At 42.6% G+C, this 18,813-nt stretch overlaps 1 protein-coding gene and 1 long non-coding RNA gene across 4 annotated transcripts in view; one reads left to right on the forward strand and one right to left on the reverse strand.

The window, feature by feature from the left end:
• Nucleotides 1-347: 347 nt before the first annotated feature.
• LOC145526621 (uncharacterized) lies at nt 348-8,234 on the reverse strand. 2 transcript variants are annotated; one of them, XR_014069028.1, is made up of 2 exons: nt 8,129-8,234; nt 348-2,377 (listed from the first exon to the last, which is right to left on the reverse strand). It is a non-coding gene; the product is annotated as an uncharacterized LOC145526621 (long non-coding RNA). The 2 variants fall into 2 exon arrangements; XR_014069029.1 differs by having other exon boundaries at nt 348-4,421.
• Nucleotides 8,235-8,381: 147 nt separating this feature from the next.
• The window catches only part of PITPNB (phosphatidylinositol transfer protein beta), a 59,749-nt gene continuing 49,317 nt past the window's right edge, over nt 8,382-18,813 (forward strand). For both annotated transcript variants that reach the window (XM_081542843.1, XM_081542842.1), the window contains exons 1-3: nt 8,382-8,499; nt 13,866-13,896; nt 16,618-16,763. In XM_081542843.1, coding sequence (XP_081398969.1) covers nt 8,480-8,499; nt 13,866-13,896; nt 16,618-16,763 — 197 coding nt within the window. In that variant the 5' untranslated portion in view covers nt 8,382-8,479. The remainder of the gene's footprint in view (nt 8,500-13,865; nt 13,897-16,617; nt 16,764-18,813) is intronic.

Genomic DNA, 18,813 nt, shown 5'->3' on the forward strand with positions numbered 1-18,813 from the left:
CAAAACTGAGTAAGAAAATGCCTTTAACCCAAAAGGTGACAAGAAGGTATAAAAGGGATACATACAATAAAATGAATCTAAAATTGTAAAATTACATTCACAATGAATGAAATGGACAAGTACATTAAGATATCAGAACTATAAAAAATCAGAATAAATGTTAAATGAACATACAATCTGTTAGCAAGTTACACTTATACACAAAGGTAGGCTGAAAGTCAGGAGATAGGAATGGAAACAGTAACACTTGTAAGAGAAACTATACGTCTGGGATTTGCTTTAAAATATTCCCCCCCAAAGAACTAAACTGGGGAATGAGATTAAATGAGACAAGAACGCCAAATTGATAATTGTTGAAGACCGGTGATGTACATATGGGAATTTATTACACACTTCCAACTCTGCACATGATAAAACTGTTTTTGTAATAACAAACAAGTTTTAAAAGACAAAAAGATATCCCAGGCAAGTACTAACACAAAGTAACTTGGTATAGCTAAATGAATGTCAGGTAAAAGCACTGCTAGGAAGACATTACCCATAATAAATCAATTCACCTGAAAGAAAAAAAATAAACTTCTCAAACTACTGTTTTAAGCATCATTTGCCCCTCTCTGTGAAGTATTATCTGAATCTCAAGGTACTACCAGTTATCTTATTAACAGCCACATTCTGCCATAAAGTATGAAATGGGGAAAATCAAACGTCTACTTCAACAATAACAAACATTTCTTTCAATAAATGATGCTCAATTATTTATCATCCACGTAGGGGGAAAAATTGGATTGCAACACCTCACACCATATACAAAAGCTATGCCCAAGTAGATTAAAGACCCAAATATAAAATGTGAAATGTTAAAATTTTAGAGTATCTTTATCACCTCTAGCATTTTCATAGTTCAGTTTAGTCACTCAGTCGTCTCTGACTTTGCGACCCCATGGACTGCAGCACACCAGGCTTCCCTGTCCATCACCAACTCCTGGAGCTTGCTCAAACTCATGCCCATCAAGTCGGTGATGCCATCCAACCATCTCTGTCTCTGTTCTCCCCTTCTCCTGCCTTTAGGGTCTTTTCCAATGACTCAGTTCTTCGCATCAGGTGGCCGAAGTACTGGAGTTTCAGCTTCAGCATCAGTCCTTCCAGTGAATATTCAGGAATGATTTCCTTTAGAATGGAATGGTTTGATCTCCTTGCAGTCCAAGGGACTCTCAAGAGTCTTCTCCAACACCACAGCTCAAAAGCATCAGTTCTTCGGCACTTAGCTGTCTTTATAGTCCAACTCTCACATCCATACAGGATTTTCATAGCTAGAGACCAAAAGTCAATGCCAGACTTCAAAGCTTCAAAGGACAGGCTGACTCCCTGGTTAGTGGCTAACATACCTGGGGACTTGATTGAAACCAATGTTCATTTACCATTTCAAAAATCCTAGGACTGTTAAAAATTATGCTAAGTCAACTCTGCCTGTGCTCTACTAATGGAGCAACAAACCTGGATGACAGTACATCTGTTTACAATGTGGTTTACTGAAACCTACTGCTCAAAAAAACAAAGATTCCTTCCAAAATACTACTGCTCATTGACAATGAACCTGGTCCCCAAGAGCTCGAAGATGTACAACAAGATTAATGTTGCCTTCATGCCTACTAACATAACATCCACTCTACAGCCCATGGATCAAGGAATCAATTTTCAAGTATTACTATTTAAGAAATACATTTAAGTCTACATCTGCCGTAAGATTCACCATTGTAGATGCCACTAAGAATATTTGTGATTCAGGGAAAGAGGTCAAAACATCAATATTAACAGGGGCTTGGAAGAAGTTGATTCCAGACTTCCTGGATGATTTTTGAGGGGTTTAAGGCTTCCATTGGAGGAAGTTACTGCAGAGGTGGCACAAATAGAAGTGGAGCCTGAAGATGTGATTGAATTGCTGCAATCTCATGACAAAACTCTGAGGAGTTTCTTCTTATGGATGAACAAAGAAAGTAGTTTCTTGAGATAGAATCTACACTTGATAAAGATGTTGTGAAGATTACTGAAGAGACAATAAAAGATTTAGAACAGTATATAAATTTAATTGATAAAGCTGCAGCAGGGTTTGAGAAGATTACTCCAATTTTGAAAGAAGTTCTCCTGTGGGTAAAATGCTACCAAACAGCATTGTACGCTACCAAGAAATCATTGTGAAAGGAAGAGTCAACTGATGTGTCAAACTTAATTGCTGTTTTAGGGTGCCACAAGCCACCCTAGCCTTCAGTAACCACCACCCTGATTGGTCAGCAGTCATCAACACTGAGGCAAGATCCTCCACCAGCAAAAAGATTAAAACTTGAGACTTCCTTGGTGGTCCAATGGTTAAGAATCCATCCTGCAATACAGGGGGCTGGTTAGGGGACTAAGATTCCACAGGCCATGGGGCAACTAAGCCTGCTCGCTGCAACCAACGATCCCGCATGCTGCAAGGAAGACATGATCCAGCTAAAAAAAACTCAATGAAGGCTCAGAAGATGGCTAGCGTTTTTTAGCAATAAAGTATTTTTTAACTAAGGAATGTACTTGTTTTTAGACATAATGTTATTGCACACTTAATAGACTATAATATAGTATATAACTTTTAAACAGACTGGGAAACCAAAAAACTCATTTGACTTGATTTATTTCGACATTTGCTTTATACTGCACTGGTTGGGAACCAAACCTGCATTATTTCAAGGGTATGCCTGTATTCTCAACAGCCAAAAGGTGAAAGCAACCCATGTGTCCATCAATAGATGAATGAATAAAGAAAATGTGGTATACACATACAATGAAATATCATTCAGCCTTGAAAAAGGAAAGAAATTCTGACACAGGCTACAATATGCTAAGTGAAATAAGAAGCCAGTTACAAAAGACAAATACCGAATGATTCCACTTATATAAAATTTACAGTAGTCAAAATCTGTCTGTATGATTAAACATGTGTTGTTCCAGGGTCAACTGTATATCAATGATACGAAAACTCTAGAAACATTTAGCACCTGGCATATAATATAAACCTCAAAAATGTTACTGTGACAAAGTTTTCTTAAAGACAAATAACTCTGCACACAAGTCACTATAAACCAGTGGCTCTCAACCAGGGGCAATCCTGCCCCCCGGGGGACACTGGGCAATGTTTGGACTGTCATGACTGGAGGTGTGCTACTGGCCTCTAATGGATAGAGGTCAGGGATGTTGTGGAACATTCTACAACGCACAGAACAGTCACCACAACAAAACTAATAGGAAAATGAGCAAAGAATAAGAACATGGCCAGTCAACATGAAAAGATCCTCTCCCTGTAGAAAAATGCAAAGTGACCAAGATAGCATTTTAAACCAATAAAATGGTAAAAAATGAAAAACTCTCACAATACCAAACGCTGGTGCAACAGAGAACAGAAATTTATACTATTATAAACTATAGGTGAAAATGTATATTACAACCATATATCACTACATACATGAATTTTGTTGTTGTTGTTCAGTTGATAAGTTGTGTCTGACTCTTGTGCGACCCCATGGGCTGTAGCCCACCAGGCTTCTCTGTCCATGGGATTCCCCAAGCAAGAATACTGGAGTGGGTTGCCATTTCCTCCTTCCTCCAGGGGGTCTTCCTGACCCAGGGATTGAACCCGAATCTCCCGCATTGCAGGTGGATTCTTTGCTTATGAGCCACCAGGAATGTACATACATATATATGCATTCCTATTCATGCATTAGGATGAATAGTGATTAATGATAGTAGTTACCCTAGGGATGGAGGGAGTGGGGAGAAACTTACTTATATCTTAATTGAAATTACAGACTTCCCTGGTGGTCCAGTGGTTAAGAAATCTGCCTGCCAATATAAGGAACACCAGCTACATCCCTGGTCCAGGAAGACGCCACGTCAAGGGGCTACTAAGCCCATACACCACAACTACTGAGTCCATGAGCCTGTGCTCCACAACAGAAGACACCACAATCAGAAGCCCGCACACAGCAAGTAAGAGTAGCCCCCAGTCGCTGCAACAAAAGAAAGCCCCAGTGCAGCAAGGAAGATGCAGTACAGCCAAAAAAAAAAGTTCTAGAAAAAAGGTTCTTACTTCTAAAAAAAAAATAAATTACTGTTCTGCCCTCTGAGAGCTGTAGGTTTTAAAATGATTTCTGGGGCTTCCCTGGTGGCTCAGGGGTGAAGAATTTGCCTGCCAATGCAGGAGACATGGGTTTGATCCCTGGTCCGAAAAGCTCTCACACACTGTGGAGCAACTAAACTCATGTGCCACAACTACTGAGCCTATGCTCCAACAGCAAGAAGAGAAGCCACTGCAACAGGAAGCCTGCGCTGCAGCTAGAGAGGAGCTCCCGCTCACGGCAACGAGAGAGAGCCCAGGCACAGCAACGAAGAACCTGCACAACCAACAAATAAAAATTAAAGTTAAATGATTCCTATTCACTGAAATCCTAATACATATCAGGTAATGTGTAAGATACACTTCGTACCTGATATTCCTCACAACAAATCTAGGCTGTAGATATTAGTAACTCCTTTTTTTTTTTAATAGATGAATAAACCACATCTGAAATTAAATGACTTACTCAAGGTATCAATACAGTCAGCTACTGGCGGAGCCAGGATTCAGGCCAAGGGCTTTCCACTGCAAGGCTCAATCCTGTCTCTCCCACAGCAGTACAATGTTACGACCTACGTGCTAATGTTTGACAATATTAAAGTGTTCTTGGAAATAATTCTTTTCATAAAAATATTTCAATCAAGATAATTCTATAATGGGGAGACGATAAAGAAATGAGGATGGCAATATGCAGAGTAAGCAAAGCAAATAAAAGCTATAGACGGCACCCCTAGAAAAACGTACTTAGACATGAAATACATACAATCTCAGTGGTTCACAAATTTCCTGGGGGCAATCACTAAAAAGTCTTTGGAATCCAGGTTAAAAACTTCTCTTCAGGGGAAAAAAACAGGCCATATTCACTTATAATATTTGAAGGACCATCCAAGTTTCTTTAACCCGAGTTGTCCTTTATCAACTAGTGCATAAATGGTCCAAACATTGCTGTAATCAGAAACCTTTTGGTTTGCCTCAGTAAAATCTACCACCATTGTAACTATAACGAGCTCTTTGTTCCAGAACATATACAAGAGAAGTAATGAGGCTGGTGGTTACAGGAGGCTTCCAGAATTAAATTCAGACATCTTGTGTGTAAAGGTTACCTTTGTTGAAGGATGAAAGTTAGAACAAAGATCAACAGACATTAGGCTTAAAGAGGAAGGACCTTTTATAAAACCAGAATTACGAATAAATCACATCCCACCGCAGGTTCATATTTGCAACAATGTACAAGATGCAACATCTTTAGTTTTAAAACAAGAAAATGCCACACAGCCCATTAGCTTATTTTTTCCCCGTGTAACAGTCTTTTTCTTTGTATTTCCTTCTTCCTCATTTTAGGCGCTGGTTCGTCTTTCCTGCTCTCCAGTCTTCTTCAATATTCCCTCATTCTGCCATTTTTATCTTAGGCAGATGTAATGCACAGATAGTTACACCGATTTCACGTTTCCTATCAAACCAGTTAATTTTGGATTCGCACGTTTTGTTTCCCTCACTATATACATTTAAACTGGCCGATTCCATCTTGTGGTTTTCAATTGAGTATTTTACTATGAATCTTTCATTGTGGAAAGAGACGGTGTCAATACTGTATACTAGTTCAGAGTTATGCTTCACGGAGCACACAGTCTTTTATTTTACAACCATACAGTGTGGGGGAGGCAGAGTAATCAGGGGAAGTACTCTCAGAAGGCAACAGTTGAGCCTAATGTTACAAATAGCCCAGCCTGTGAAGATGAGGGAGGAGTCCCAATTAGAGGAAAATAGACTATCAAGCTGAAAATCACTAAGAGTAGTTAGTTGCAAAATGCTATGAAAACCCAGATGAACCTTTTGACCAATCCAATATTGTCTCCTTGGACCTTAAAATCACCTCCTAGTACTCTAGCACTACAGTATTCAAACCGTAGACTGTCTATTCTCACCTTTAAGTATCATCTATAACTGAGAACAATGATTTGTCTTAAATATTACCTACATGCCTCAACTTTTCGTTATTTAGAAAAAAGTCAGTGTACTGGAAAGAGAAGATTTTTGAAGTTTTTAAAACCTGGATTTGAAATTTGGCTCTGTAAACAAGCTAGTTAAGTGACTTTCGCCCAAGTCACTTAACTTGGCTCTCTGACACTTTTTTTTCCTTTTAAAAGCGTGCTAAAACACCTATCTCCTAATGCTGTTCTAAGGGTGAAATGAGACAAACATTTCCATTACCTAACACAGTCCTTGGCATATAACAGAGGCCTGATCAGTAGAAGCGACTGCCACTTTCTAAGCTCCCCCAAAGTAACAGCATGTGTTTCCTTGAATCCTCATCATTACAATGACTAGCACAGTGCTTCACCCATCACAGAAACCCAGGCAATCCCAGGGACTACCATAGGGGGCAGTTTCCAACTTTAGACACATATTTCACTACTATTACTTTTCTTGGAGACAGTCCTAATTTCACTGGGTGTATTTTATATAGGTTTATATATAAGTGTTTTATTACTCTTTTAATCTTGTTAATAACCTTTCAACAGCTTCCAATGGTTTAGAATACAATGCAAACTCTTTACGATCTATTTAGTTCCAGCTTCTTCCCTGCCCCACCCCCTGCCTTACTTAAGACGTTCTAGCCACACCTGGCCTCCACCTGCTCAACTACTACCCCTAAGCGAATTTCAGCCTCACAGTCTATTTTCCTCTAACTAGGACAGGATGCCTCCCCCAACTTCACAGTTCAGTTCAGTCGCTCAGTCGCGTCCAACTCTTTGCGACTTCATGGACTGCAGCACGCCAGGCCTCCCTCACGAACTCCTGGAGTCTACCCAAACTCATGTCTATTGAGTCCGTGATGGCATCCAACCATTTCATCCTCTGTCATCCCCTTCTCCTCCTGCCTTCAATCTTTCCCAGCATCAGGGTCTTTTCCAACGAGTCAGTTCTTTGCATCAGGTGGCCAAAGTATTGGAGTTTCAGCTTCAACATCAGTCCTTGCAATGAATATTCAGAACTGGTTTCCTTTAGGATGGACTGGTTGGATCTCCTTGCTGGCCAAACGACTCTCACGTCTTCTCCAACACCACAGTTTAAAAGCATCAATTCTTCAGTGCTCAGCTTTCTTCACCGTCCAACTCTCACATCCATACATGACTACTGGAAAAACCATAGCCTTGACTAGACTAACCTTTGTTGGCAAAGTAATGTCTCTGCTTTTTAATATGCTGTCTAGGTTGGTCATAACTTTTCCTCCAAGGAGTAAGCCTCTTTTAATTTCATGGCTGCAGTCACCATCTGCAGTGATTTTGGAGCCCCCCCAAAATAAAGTCTGGGCTATTTATCACAACTGTGGCCTCCTGAGAGCCCTTCTTCCCTTGATTACTCTGCCTCCCCCACCAGTCTGTGTTATCTTATTCCTGGACTAGTACTTTATACGACGCCCAATTCTCTTACTTGTTTCCAAGTGAGGACAGGGATAGTGTCTGTTTTGCTAGTTGCAGCCCAGGGCTTAGACCCGTGCTTGGCACAGAGCCCACGAGTGACCCTGGGCTACAGCTCCTCCTACGGCCACCTCCTGGCTCCCGGCTGGAGCCCGGGTCGTGTGGGAGCTTCGGTAGGACCCGCTAGCGTCTCCTCACAACCGGCCCCCTTCCCGGGTCCTAAGGACGAGCACGCCCTTTTCCCCCGGGGAGCTGGGCGGGACGGTGGGACGCCCCCGCGGTCGAGCCACAGCCACGGCCAGAATTCTGGACCCAGGGGTAAGGGATGTGGACTTTGGGAACTCGTGCGGCCACAGCTGTCCGCAGCGCGCTTCTGGGTCTGTGGAACCGGCGCGCGAATCCCCCACCGGACCAACCCTTCTCGGACCCGTCTCGAGTCTTTAACGCGGACTTCGCAACGGAGGCGTCTGTCAAGAAGACGGCCTCCTCTCAAAAGCGGTGAGAGAAAGTTTAACTCTTGTCACCAGAAAACGACTTCAGGGAACCGACTTGGAAAACTCACCAGAGAGCGCAGACTTCACTGATCTCCCCTCCCTCGACAGAACCTGACTGGAAGCGGGAGCCACCGCCAGGAGACAAGCGAGCGCGCGCCGAGCCCGCGCAGCCGCAGAGGAAACTTCGCGCGCCCAGGGCGGGGCGCGGGACTAGGGCGGGGCTAGCTCCTCTCGCGCGCTGACGCGACGGGTCGCGGCGGAAGGGTGTGGACGCGCAGGCGCCGCGGCGCCCGGGACGGCAGGGGGCGGGGCCGCGCAGGCGCTTTGAGAGGCGGTAGCGGCGGCGGCGGCGGCAGCGGCGGCGGCGGCGGTGGTGATAGAGGTAGCGGCGGCGGCAGCTGTGAAGGGGTTCCGGAAAGATGGTGCTGATTAAAGAATTGTGAGTGGGACCAGTGGGCGTGAGCGAGGTTCCGGGGCGGCAGTGGTGGGGGATCCATTGACTGAGAAGTGGCGGAATATTCCTAAGAAGGAGCGAACCGCGGGGCGGCCGCTCCCTGCGCGCGCCCCCTCCCTCCGGCACGCGCCCCCTGCCCGCCTGAGGCCCCTCCGCGGTGCGCTGCCCACTTCCCCCCTCCCCCGCGCTGTTGCCGGGGTAACAGTGCCGCCCTCTCCCCCCACCCCCACCCCCACCCCAGGGGCGGAGGAGGCAGGGTCCCGGCCCGAGCGCGTGGCTCCGGCGGGCGCGGCCGGGAGTTTCCGCTGGGACCCGCCTTCCCCCAACCCCCCACACCCCAGTCTGAGAGTGGGCCCACCCGCAGCCGAAGCCCGCGGGTGCGGGGGAGACGCAGTGGGTTTGTGATTTGTCGTCCCCGGGGTGGAGCTTCCCTGAAACCCGCGGGAGGTGGGCTTGCCAGCTAAAGGCTGCCCTGGTGGTCCGGAGCTCGAGGTGGGATGTAGGCGCCCTGAAGTTCCTGCCGGAGCGGGGAGTCGGCAAAAAACCTGTCTTCGCTGGGAAGCGAAGCTCTCCCCATCCAGAGAGAGCCATCTCTCTCTGCTCTTGAGTCTGTTTCCACATCTTGAAGATGGGATGACATTCTGGGCTCCATGGACTTCCCCGGGGTTTAGGTGAGGCGTTAACATGTGGTCGGTCGTATGGAAGGGTTCCCAGGTGCATCAGACCGGCGAAGTGGTTTTGTTGAAAAGTTACGGCATTTCCTACCGGCAAGGACTGTGACTGACGGCAGGAAATCTGGTTGGCAGCGAGTGTTCCGCTGTCAGAGCTGGTTCATGTTGTCAGCCACCCTTTGGGCAACTGGGGATTTCTAGTGTGGCTCATTCTTGGGTGTTTCAAATGCTCTTTTCATTGTAAGCTCTTGAAATTTTTGGCTTAACTTAGCTAACTCCAGACAGCTTATTTTTAATGTTAGTTCAGATTTCTTTTTAAAAGTCACTCCTGTCGCTTCTCTGCTTAAAAATCTTCCAGACCCCCTTATCTCACTGAGAGTAAAAGCCAACGCCTTTAGGATAGATGACCCTGGGAGGTTTTAACCCCTATTTTGTTCTCTGATTTCAGTTACAGCCCTTCCTTCACCCTTGCCAAGCTCACAAGGTTTCTTGCTGTTCCTTCACTACTCCAGGAAAAGAAGCTCAGTTCAGGGCCTTTCTGCTTGCTCTTCCCTCTGGGTGAAAAGCTCTTCCCTCATCTTACTAATTCACGCCTTTTGAGGTCTTTGGTTAAATATCACCTTCCTGGAATCTCTTTCTGAAGATCCACTTGCAACCAGCACGGTTTGGTGTTTGCTTTTCTTGCTTCATTGTTCTTCACAGGGCTGTCACCATCTAACTTGCTTCTCTGTTACTGGATGTATTCTCTCACTGTACATAAACTCCATACATTTGTCTATTTTGCTCACTCCTGTATCCCGAATTCTTGAAGTTTACATAGTAAACGTTCGATAAATATTTGTTAAAGAAATGAATGAAAAATTTTAACTTCAGTCAAGTGACAGGGATGCTGAGAAAAGACAAGTTTTCAGTTAAAATTTTATTAAATTTATAAAAATTTCCTTCCATTTCATTTGTATAATGTGGCATGGAAGTGTTAGCTCATTTATTACTCTGAAATTTTTGTAGTGTCTGTAGTTGGCAGGTGTTAAGACTTATGGAGGAAATAGGAGAAAATTGACTTAGCCCAAGTCACACAGCAAGTAAGTTGCAGAACTAATTTTGGGTTGCAGATCTAGTAATTTTTCTTTTATTAGAGTTACTTCCTCCTTTCTATAATGTGAATTGTATTCAGTAGATCCCTTTGACAGTTACGTGAGTAGTGTCAGGCTAAATCATGGAAAGCAGTTCTCACTGGGAATTTGCACATTATGCTTTTGTGAATCATTACTTTCTTTATAAAAATTTTAATGTACTGAGATAACCAATGTTGAAATATGCTCAAGGTGTAATACTTTTTTCTGAAGGAGTTCTCAGTTATGTTTCTTGATGTCCACTCCTGATCTGTGTCTCCCTTAGATTTTATTGCCCTCCTAAAGGCTTCTTTTTTTGGCTGCCCCGTGTGGCTTGTGGGATCTTAGTTTCCTAACCAGGGATTGAACCTGGGCCTTTGGCAGTGAACGCTCAGGGTCCTTACCACAGGGCTGCCAGGGAATTCCCATTTTTCTCCTAGACTTTTTGAGATCAGAGGCTGTTTCTTATTCAAGTATTCCTGGTACCCAGCATAGCATCTAGTCTAGCACACTGTAAGAACTCAGTGTTGTCTAATGAAAAAAATGATTCTTCCTACTCACCTGTCAGTTTTCTAAAATTGTTCTCGGTCAGGAGCAATGAATAGGTAGGTCATCCCTATGTAAGAATGTTGGTAAACTGTAATATACTTTGGCAAATGTTTGTTGTCTTTAAAAATGCCGACTATTTTTGACATGAATCAAAAGGTTAGAAGTAACTTTTTCAGGATGGGGAGTTACCTTAAAGTTGTTATTTAAGCAGTAGGTAAAATTGCCATTAGCATAAAATCCTGGTTTTAAAGAACTAGTAGGTTGTGTGATTTGGAAAATTATTTTCATAACAGTTTTCAGAGAAGTGTGAAGATTTTCACAGTGCTGTAAAAGTTGATTATTGCTTTTAGGATGATAATGCAAGTTAAAGCCTGTTTCTTATTTATCTCCTTTACTTTTTCTTAAATCTTGAAGAAGTTACTTGACTCATCATTCATTCAGAATGTCATAATCAGTCACTTTCATTTTGTGAAGTAAGTTTTCCCTACTAATAAAATTATTCAGCAGTGATTCTTGGTTTTGTGAAACTTCAGGGAAGTCTTTAACAGTTTCCTTTCTATTCCTTTCTTCCACTTCCTCTGCAGCCCAGCGTTCGTGTGTGTGTGTGTGTGATGGATCCATGGTCTGTAGCCCCGCGTTCTCGTGTGTGTGTGTGAGAGTTATGGATCCATGGACGTTCTCGTGTGTGTGTGTGATGGATCCATGGGCTGTAGCCCGGCGTTCTCGTGTGTGTGTGTGTGAGTGAGAGAGAGAGAGAGAGAGAGAGAGAGAGAGTCGAGATGGATCCATGGGCTGTAGCCCGGCGTTCTCGTGTGTGTGTGTGTGTGTGTGTGTGTGTGTGTGAGAGAGAGAGAGAGTCATGGATCCATGGACGTTCTCATGTGTGTGTGTGTGTGTGTGTGTGTGTGTGTGTGTGTATGTGTGTGTGTGTGTGTGATGGATCCATGGACTGTAGCCCGGCGTTCTCCTGTGTGTGTGTGTGAGAGTTATGGATCCATGGACGTTCTCGTGTGTGTGTGTGTGTGTGTGTGTGTGATGGATCCATGGACTATAGCCCGGCGTTCTCGTGTGTGTGTGTGTGTGTGTGTGAGAGAGAGAGTCATGGATCCATGGACATTCTCGTGTGTGTGTGTGTGTGTGTGTGTGTGTGTGTGATGGATCCATGGACTAGCCCGGCGTTCTCCTGTGTGTGTGTGTGTGTGTGTGTGTGTGTGAGAGAGAGAGAAAGAGAGAGAGTCATGGATCCATGGACTGTAGCCTGGCGTTCTCCTGTGTGTGTGTGTACAGTGTGTGTGTGTGTGTGTGTCAGTCAGTGTGAGTCATGGATCCATGGACAGCCCTCCAGGCTCCTCAGTACACGGAACATCCTCCTTTGGGTCTTTGTTAATCCTTGCCCTGCCTTTTTACCCCATCCTCCTGCTTCTCATTGTCTTTAAGCACCTAAGAGGATGTGTTGGCCATAGCTGTGTTGCTTACTGTTTGGAACAACCTTCCAGGATTCTTTGTTGTTGAGTAAATGTAATAGATTTTGTACCTTTGTATTCCAGGCCCTGAAAGTATGCTCCCAACCTGTATCTTTGTCTGAATCTCCCAAAACAGGCTCCCAGCCTATATCATAGTCTTCCCCCCTGTCCACTGCATCTCTCCACCCCAGTTTTATTTTCTGTTACTGAGACAGTGAGCGTGTTAATGTGTACCCCGGGAAGACAGCTGAAATAAATGATGAGGTATTGGAAGGATTTTGTATAACAAGTTTATTCTTGATGAGAAGAAATTAGCAACCATTGTGACTTGGAGAACCTTCATTGTCTTTGGACAATCATTATCAGAATGACAGAGTGATGAGTGACCCCCAGTAGTCAAGGAGGAGGGGGAATAACAGGAGATGCATGGTAAAGGTTAAGGTGATGTGAGCGCTCAAGCATCAGTGTTTGAGGAAGACTAAGGAGAGAGCAACAGATAAAAAGTGCAGCTGAAGAGAAGTTGGAGTGAAGAAAACTATTGGGAATTTCCTGTAAAATGAAAATTGAGGTGAACCCTGTGGTATTTTTTTCCTCTCCTTAAAGTAGAGTTAAAATGAGATTTTAAGTGGCGTTGCTATGGTAGTTAGATGGTAGGAGGGAAAAGTCCAAGAATGACCAGGTTAAGGGGTGGGGCAGGGTGGGGAGTGGCCCTCTTGGACTATGAGACATTTGATATTTGGGGATAGCCTTGGTTTTCACAGCTTCTTGTGGAACTAAGTATGAGGGGACTTCCCTAAAAAATCTGGAGATAAAATGCAATATCCTGATATAAAATAATTCGTCACAGAATTCTTTTTTGGAATTCATCTTTAGGAGCATTATACCTCTGTCCTAATCCTGTTGTGTGTACAGAAACAGACTCTTGGACAAGGTCAAACACAGCAACCTCATGTTGAATCTACAGTGAAAGGGCTTGTATTTATCGGGCTCAAAGTATTTTCCATGGTAAAGTTTTTTCTTACTAAGTCTAAAGGATGTTTTACGTGTTTTTTTTCAATAAGACTGAGCAATAATTGGATAGTAGGGAGCAATTTTTGGAGGCATTCATTCGTGAGATTCAAGACATGAATTCTGTGAGAAAGTATCATAAAGACAAAATGCATACTGTATAGATGGAGAATGAAACCGCACTAAAAATTTCTTGAGGGCAGCCTGACCACACAGTCTACAAATGATACATCCTGTACCCTGCAATTTTCAGTGATGAGTTTCCTCTTGTTCCTTTACTCCTCACAAGAGTCTCTACAACGGCGCTTTGGGGTCCTGGTATAAATGCTACATGCGAGTGATGGTTGAGAGTCAGCAATGGGCAGTTGTATTTCCCCAGTTTAAAAACTCTTATTTAGATCTGTAGTCATTGCGAGGACCCTCTTCCAGAAATGACATCTTGTACTATGCTGTCATTGGATTTAAAGCGAAAGGTCTTTTAATCGCAGAGATCAGTTTGAAAGCCAACCACTTTGTGTGTAACATTTGTTATCCTTTTGTCTTTTTAGCCGTGTGGTTCTGCCATGTTCAGTTCAGGAGGTAAGTCTTGCTTACCTAATTTATTTTGATATGCTAATCTGAGGTCATATTTTCATTGTATTCATACTTTGCAGTATGTGACAGTGAATTATGATGTGTTAGAGATAATTAATTGGAAATGAATATCTGTTACCCTGCCTGGGTTTGGAAGAGTCTGAGAATGCTGACTAACCTGTCCGGTGCAGGAATTCTGTCGGCAGTGTGTCAGAAATTGGAGGTTCCAGCCGCAACCTGGGCACTTGAGGGTTAAGTCGCCGGCTGCTTGGAGAAACCGCCTACTTTACTGTTGAATATTTTAAACATTTCTCATTACTTTAAACTAAAATATGCTTTCCTGTAAAGTCTGCCTACTGTTTACAGTTCCTTGCACTTGAGCAGAAAGGGAAGGAAGGAAGCCTGTTCTCTCTTATCCGTGGTGACCCTTCAGGGTAACTTTTGACAGTTCTCTGTCCTCTCCCTGGCCCTGTGGTCCCAGCATGTTCACGTAGCCGATATAACAGCACCTGCAGACTCTTCCTCACCAGCTCATCTCGCTGCCGCACGTGCTGTACTTGCTCTCAGCCGAAAACAGTGTCCGCACAGGAGCGCGAGAGGCCATCGTATCCCTTGACCTGCACACGGCACAGAAATGCATCACCTGTACAGAAAGCTGCATGTCTTGCGGTCGGAGCTATCAGTAGTACAGCTAGGAATGAAGATAAAAGCAGAGACGGCTCCTGAGAAATCAAGGTCCACAGAGCAAAACCCACAAAGGCCTTGGGGTCCTCCTGTAACTTGCTCACAGCTTGTACTCCTCGGTTATCTGGGCTTCCTAGAGACGAGACTCAACTGGAACCACTGGATTGGAAGTGGAACAAAACAAACTGATAACCTAAGATGTGACAGCTGACAGAAGGCAGGCAGGAAAAAAAAAAAAATGCAGGAACTGAAAACGAGTAGCTGTCTGGCACTGTTTCATGTAGACTTGAACACAGCCACAGGTACCTCAGTAGGGTCTGAGGTTTTAAGTGTATTAGAACGCTCAGATAAGCCAGGCATCCCAAATCTTTACTTGTACAATTGTTTGAACTTGAATGTGGAAATTGAGATTTGTTTTTTTGGTTTCAGCTAGTTGGATCAACTTGTTGAAATCTTTCTGAGTCTTGTTATTGTCACCCAGAATAATCTCAGCTTTTTTGTTATATTCAGACTTAATATCCCTCCTGTCTTTGTTTAAGTTCTTCTTAAAAATGAGAATGAAAGCCAAGTGGCATGTGACAAGTTATCATTCCACTAATAACATATTTTTGACTGTTGTTCCTGTGTAAATTTTTGTTACTCTGTTTCTAACCAAGATCAAGTTTATCCTCAGACTTAGAGACAATTTAATCCTATTTTTAAAATATGACAGTGTTGAAAAGTGTCTTTTGAAGGACTTAAGGATTGTAGCATTCCAGGACTAACCCTGGTGATCTGTCATAAAAACCAGAAGAAAGAAGACAGCCCTTTCTGCAGTCTGAAATCTCTACAAAAACTGATTTTTGATGTATTTAAGAAATGTGTTTTGTTCCAGCTTCCTAAACCTTTCCAAATTTGTGTGTGTGTGTGTGAATTAACCGTCAGTATAGCATCATATTCCCATGGGCTTTTTTAGATAGGACTATTTACTGAGCTTACAAGCACCCTGATTTTTTGTTCCTCAAAATAAAATGTTAGTTTTGAATTATTAGTTTTTAGAGGTAGCTTTTCTTTGAAAATATGCTTTTAAAAAAGAGGAAAAAAAGAAAAACATTTCTTGAGGCTCTCATCATTAGAAGGAAGAAATTTAGCCAAATTTGAAGAGGTTGGGGATGCTGCCATGATTGAGTCACTGGAACAAATCAGAATACGGGAACTTTGCTTTTTATCGTTTGTTGAGACTGTTGGAAATTCCAGGTGGGCATAGATAGTGCTGTCCACTCAGGCGTTTGTGCAAGCCAGTGAGAAGTCTCATTCTCTTTAAAGTGAAAGAGAAAGCACTATCAGCAATTTCTTGCCTTTTCATGGTAATACTTGTATATTTATACTTTAAAACCAGTTTCCTTTTACTGGAGAACTTCACAGTTAACAGTTCAGACCCTAGATACCCAATACTGTTTCTGTTGAGGTGGACCAGAGCCAAATCAGGCATGCACATACATAAGCATGGAAAACAAGACCCCAGAGGTCTGCTAAACTTTGCACTGTAATGGTTCTTTGTATTTGCAGGCTTTTCTTATCACTATATTTATAGCCCTCCTCATTATTGAGAACGGTATTCTGATTGCTCAGCTTTCTTTTTTGGCGAAGAAGTAACAGATATAGTCCTGTCGTACCTTCTGTAGAATTTTGTGAAATAAAGTGAGATGTTATAGATGTGAAAATGATTTGGAAAATATGAATGTATATTTATTATTCAAAAAAAATGCACCTTGACATTGAAACAAGTGGATGGTATGTATTAAAGCACCAGAATATTTGTAACTAACAGTTTTCCTAAATAATGGAAATCTTGTCAACTATTATAGTTTCTTGAAGCTGTATGATCATCTGGTGTTCATCTCTCCACACATACTAATTTCTCTTGTGAGTCATGTTTTCATGTGGAACATCTGTGCTCAATGGTTGGGATATGCTTTTCTGTATCTGCAGAAAGATTTTAGCGCAGGAGGTCTTTGCAGTTACTGCTGACTTACTGAAGTTCTGTACTCTTCGATATTTCAGTATCAGGTTGGGCAGCTTTACTCTGTGGCAGAAGCCAGTAAGAATGAGACTGGTGGTGGAGAAGGAATTGAAGTCCTAAAGAATGAACCTTATGAAAAGGATGGAGAAAAGGGACAGTATACACACAAAATTTATCACCTCAAGAGGTAAGCAGGGTGTTCGCATTTGGTGCTTAGTTATCATATTAAATAATCACACTTTGACTATCCACCCACTTATTAAGCATGTGACTACCTAATTGACTATTGGGTGTTTTTTCAATGTGATAATATGTTGCATTTTAATTTTTGAGAGCATTCCTCTCCTTTATTATTTTTAAGTTATGAAGTGGTCTGTCTGCCTATTAAAAGAATTCAAATAGAAGATGATAAGTTAAAAACTTAGTACCCACCTCATGTTATCACAAATCCATATCCCTGTAGAGAAACTAGAAACAACTTAGAATCTGTCCCTGCAGATCATTTTCTACACATATTCAAAGAAATTTTTAAGAAACATAAAAATGTCACCTGTGTCGTTTCTTGCTGTCCACAGCAAACGGGATCATCCCGCACACACGGTTCTGCACTCTGCATTAATTTTTATGCAGTGATACGTTGTGAGCATCCTTCCGTGTTACTATTTGATGCCCTTTCCTTATTTTCAAAGCTGAGTAAAATGTCTTGGTGTGGCCATAAGCATAGTTTGCTTAACCATTCTCTAAATGATAAGTCGATTTAGATGTTTTAGGTATTTGCCTTCTTGTCTGTTGCAGGTAATGTTTCTGTGAAGGTGGCTGTGCATAAATCTTTATGCTGTAGGTTCCTGTTTCTCTGGAAGAAGTTTGTTACAGTAGGATTGCTGGAAGTCCATGCTCTTTTAAAGTTTTGGTATTATTGCCAGATTGCCTTCCAAGAATTTGAGAGCATTCATTTCCCCATAATTTTCTTTTTAATTTTTGCCAATTTGATGCACAGAAAAGAACGTCTTGTTTAAATTTGCATTTCTCTATCGCTGAAGTTAAATGTTCTTTCATATTAACTGGCCCTTTGAATTTATTGTGTGACTTGACCATTCAGATCCTTTGTTCATTGTTTTTATCTCTTAGTTTACAGTTCTCCTAAGTTTGGCAGTTTGATCTCTCTTTTTTTTGTATAAATATTTTAAAATAGAAAATGCATATTGAAACTTACTTAAGGGCAGAAGATCAGTAATGGTTTTTGAGAGTCTGTCTTGTCAGTAGTGTCTAGTCTCCAGTTTATCAAAGGAGGAGGGAATCTGCTCTGCTCTTGGCTTTCTTCTCTTCATACTGATTCATGGTGGGGTTTTGTAGAGCCTTTTAAGGTTGTGGATGAGCTGTGATGATTCGTATTTTTCATAATTCTCTCAGTTTAAGGCTGTTGCTTTGTTTATAATGATACATGAATATAAAGTGGGTCATCACTTTGTAGAACCTTCAATTTTACTTTGATATTATCTTAGAACGCAGCATTTCTTTGTTTCTGCTGCAGGTTTGAGTGAGGGCAATAACCTTGATTAATCAATTATCCAGAGACTGTGTTATTCATGGTTTCTTTTAATTCATTAGCACCTTCGCTCAGTCACCCAGTCATGTCTGACTCTTTGCAACCCCATGGACCGTAGACTGCTTGGCTCCTCTGTCCATGGGGCTCCCCAGGCAAGAATACTGGAGTGGGTTGCCATTTCCTACTCCATTAGCACCGTAAGTATATCTAAAAATGTGCCTTTTGAGAAAATTTAGCATTCTTCATGGTATAACCTATATAGTATTCATAGTATTGAACTTACTTATGTTTATTCAGTTTTACTTTTCTAGCACTTGACATTTACTCATTCATTGAATTTTACCAATACATAAAAAAACTTCCCTTTATTATCACCAGTAAACTCTCTGGGTATCTAAAGTAAACCAGAAACTCTGATACAGGCCTTTGAGACGGGCCCTGTGTGATCTGTCTGCTCCCTGCCCACCTCACAGTGCTAGGCTTGTGTCCCTCTGTTCTTTCTTGGCCACAGCCTTCACCATGCTGGAGGCCTCCGAGTGGCCCTTTGCTCCTGCGGGTCCCTCCGCCTGCTCTGTGATCTCTCTCTGGATGTAGCTGGCCCTCTGCATCCTCAGGTCCCTGCTGCAGTTCACTGAGCCACCGTCGCCTCTTTGAGCGCCTTTGCCTCACGTGCTCACTTGCCCATTGCCAT

The sequence above is a fragment of the Giraffa tippelskirchi genome, chromosome 11 (genome assembly GCF_054371585.1).
Source record: "Giraffa tippelskirchi isolate mGirTip1 chromosome 11, T2T-mGirTip1v1.2.pri, whole genome shotgun sequence".
In the NCBI taxonomy this organism is placed as follows: domain Eukaryota; kingdom Metazoa; phylum Chordata; class Mammalia; order Artiodactyla; family Giraffidae; genus Giraffa; species Giraffa tippelskirchi.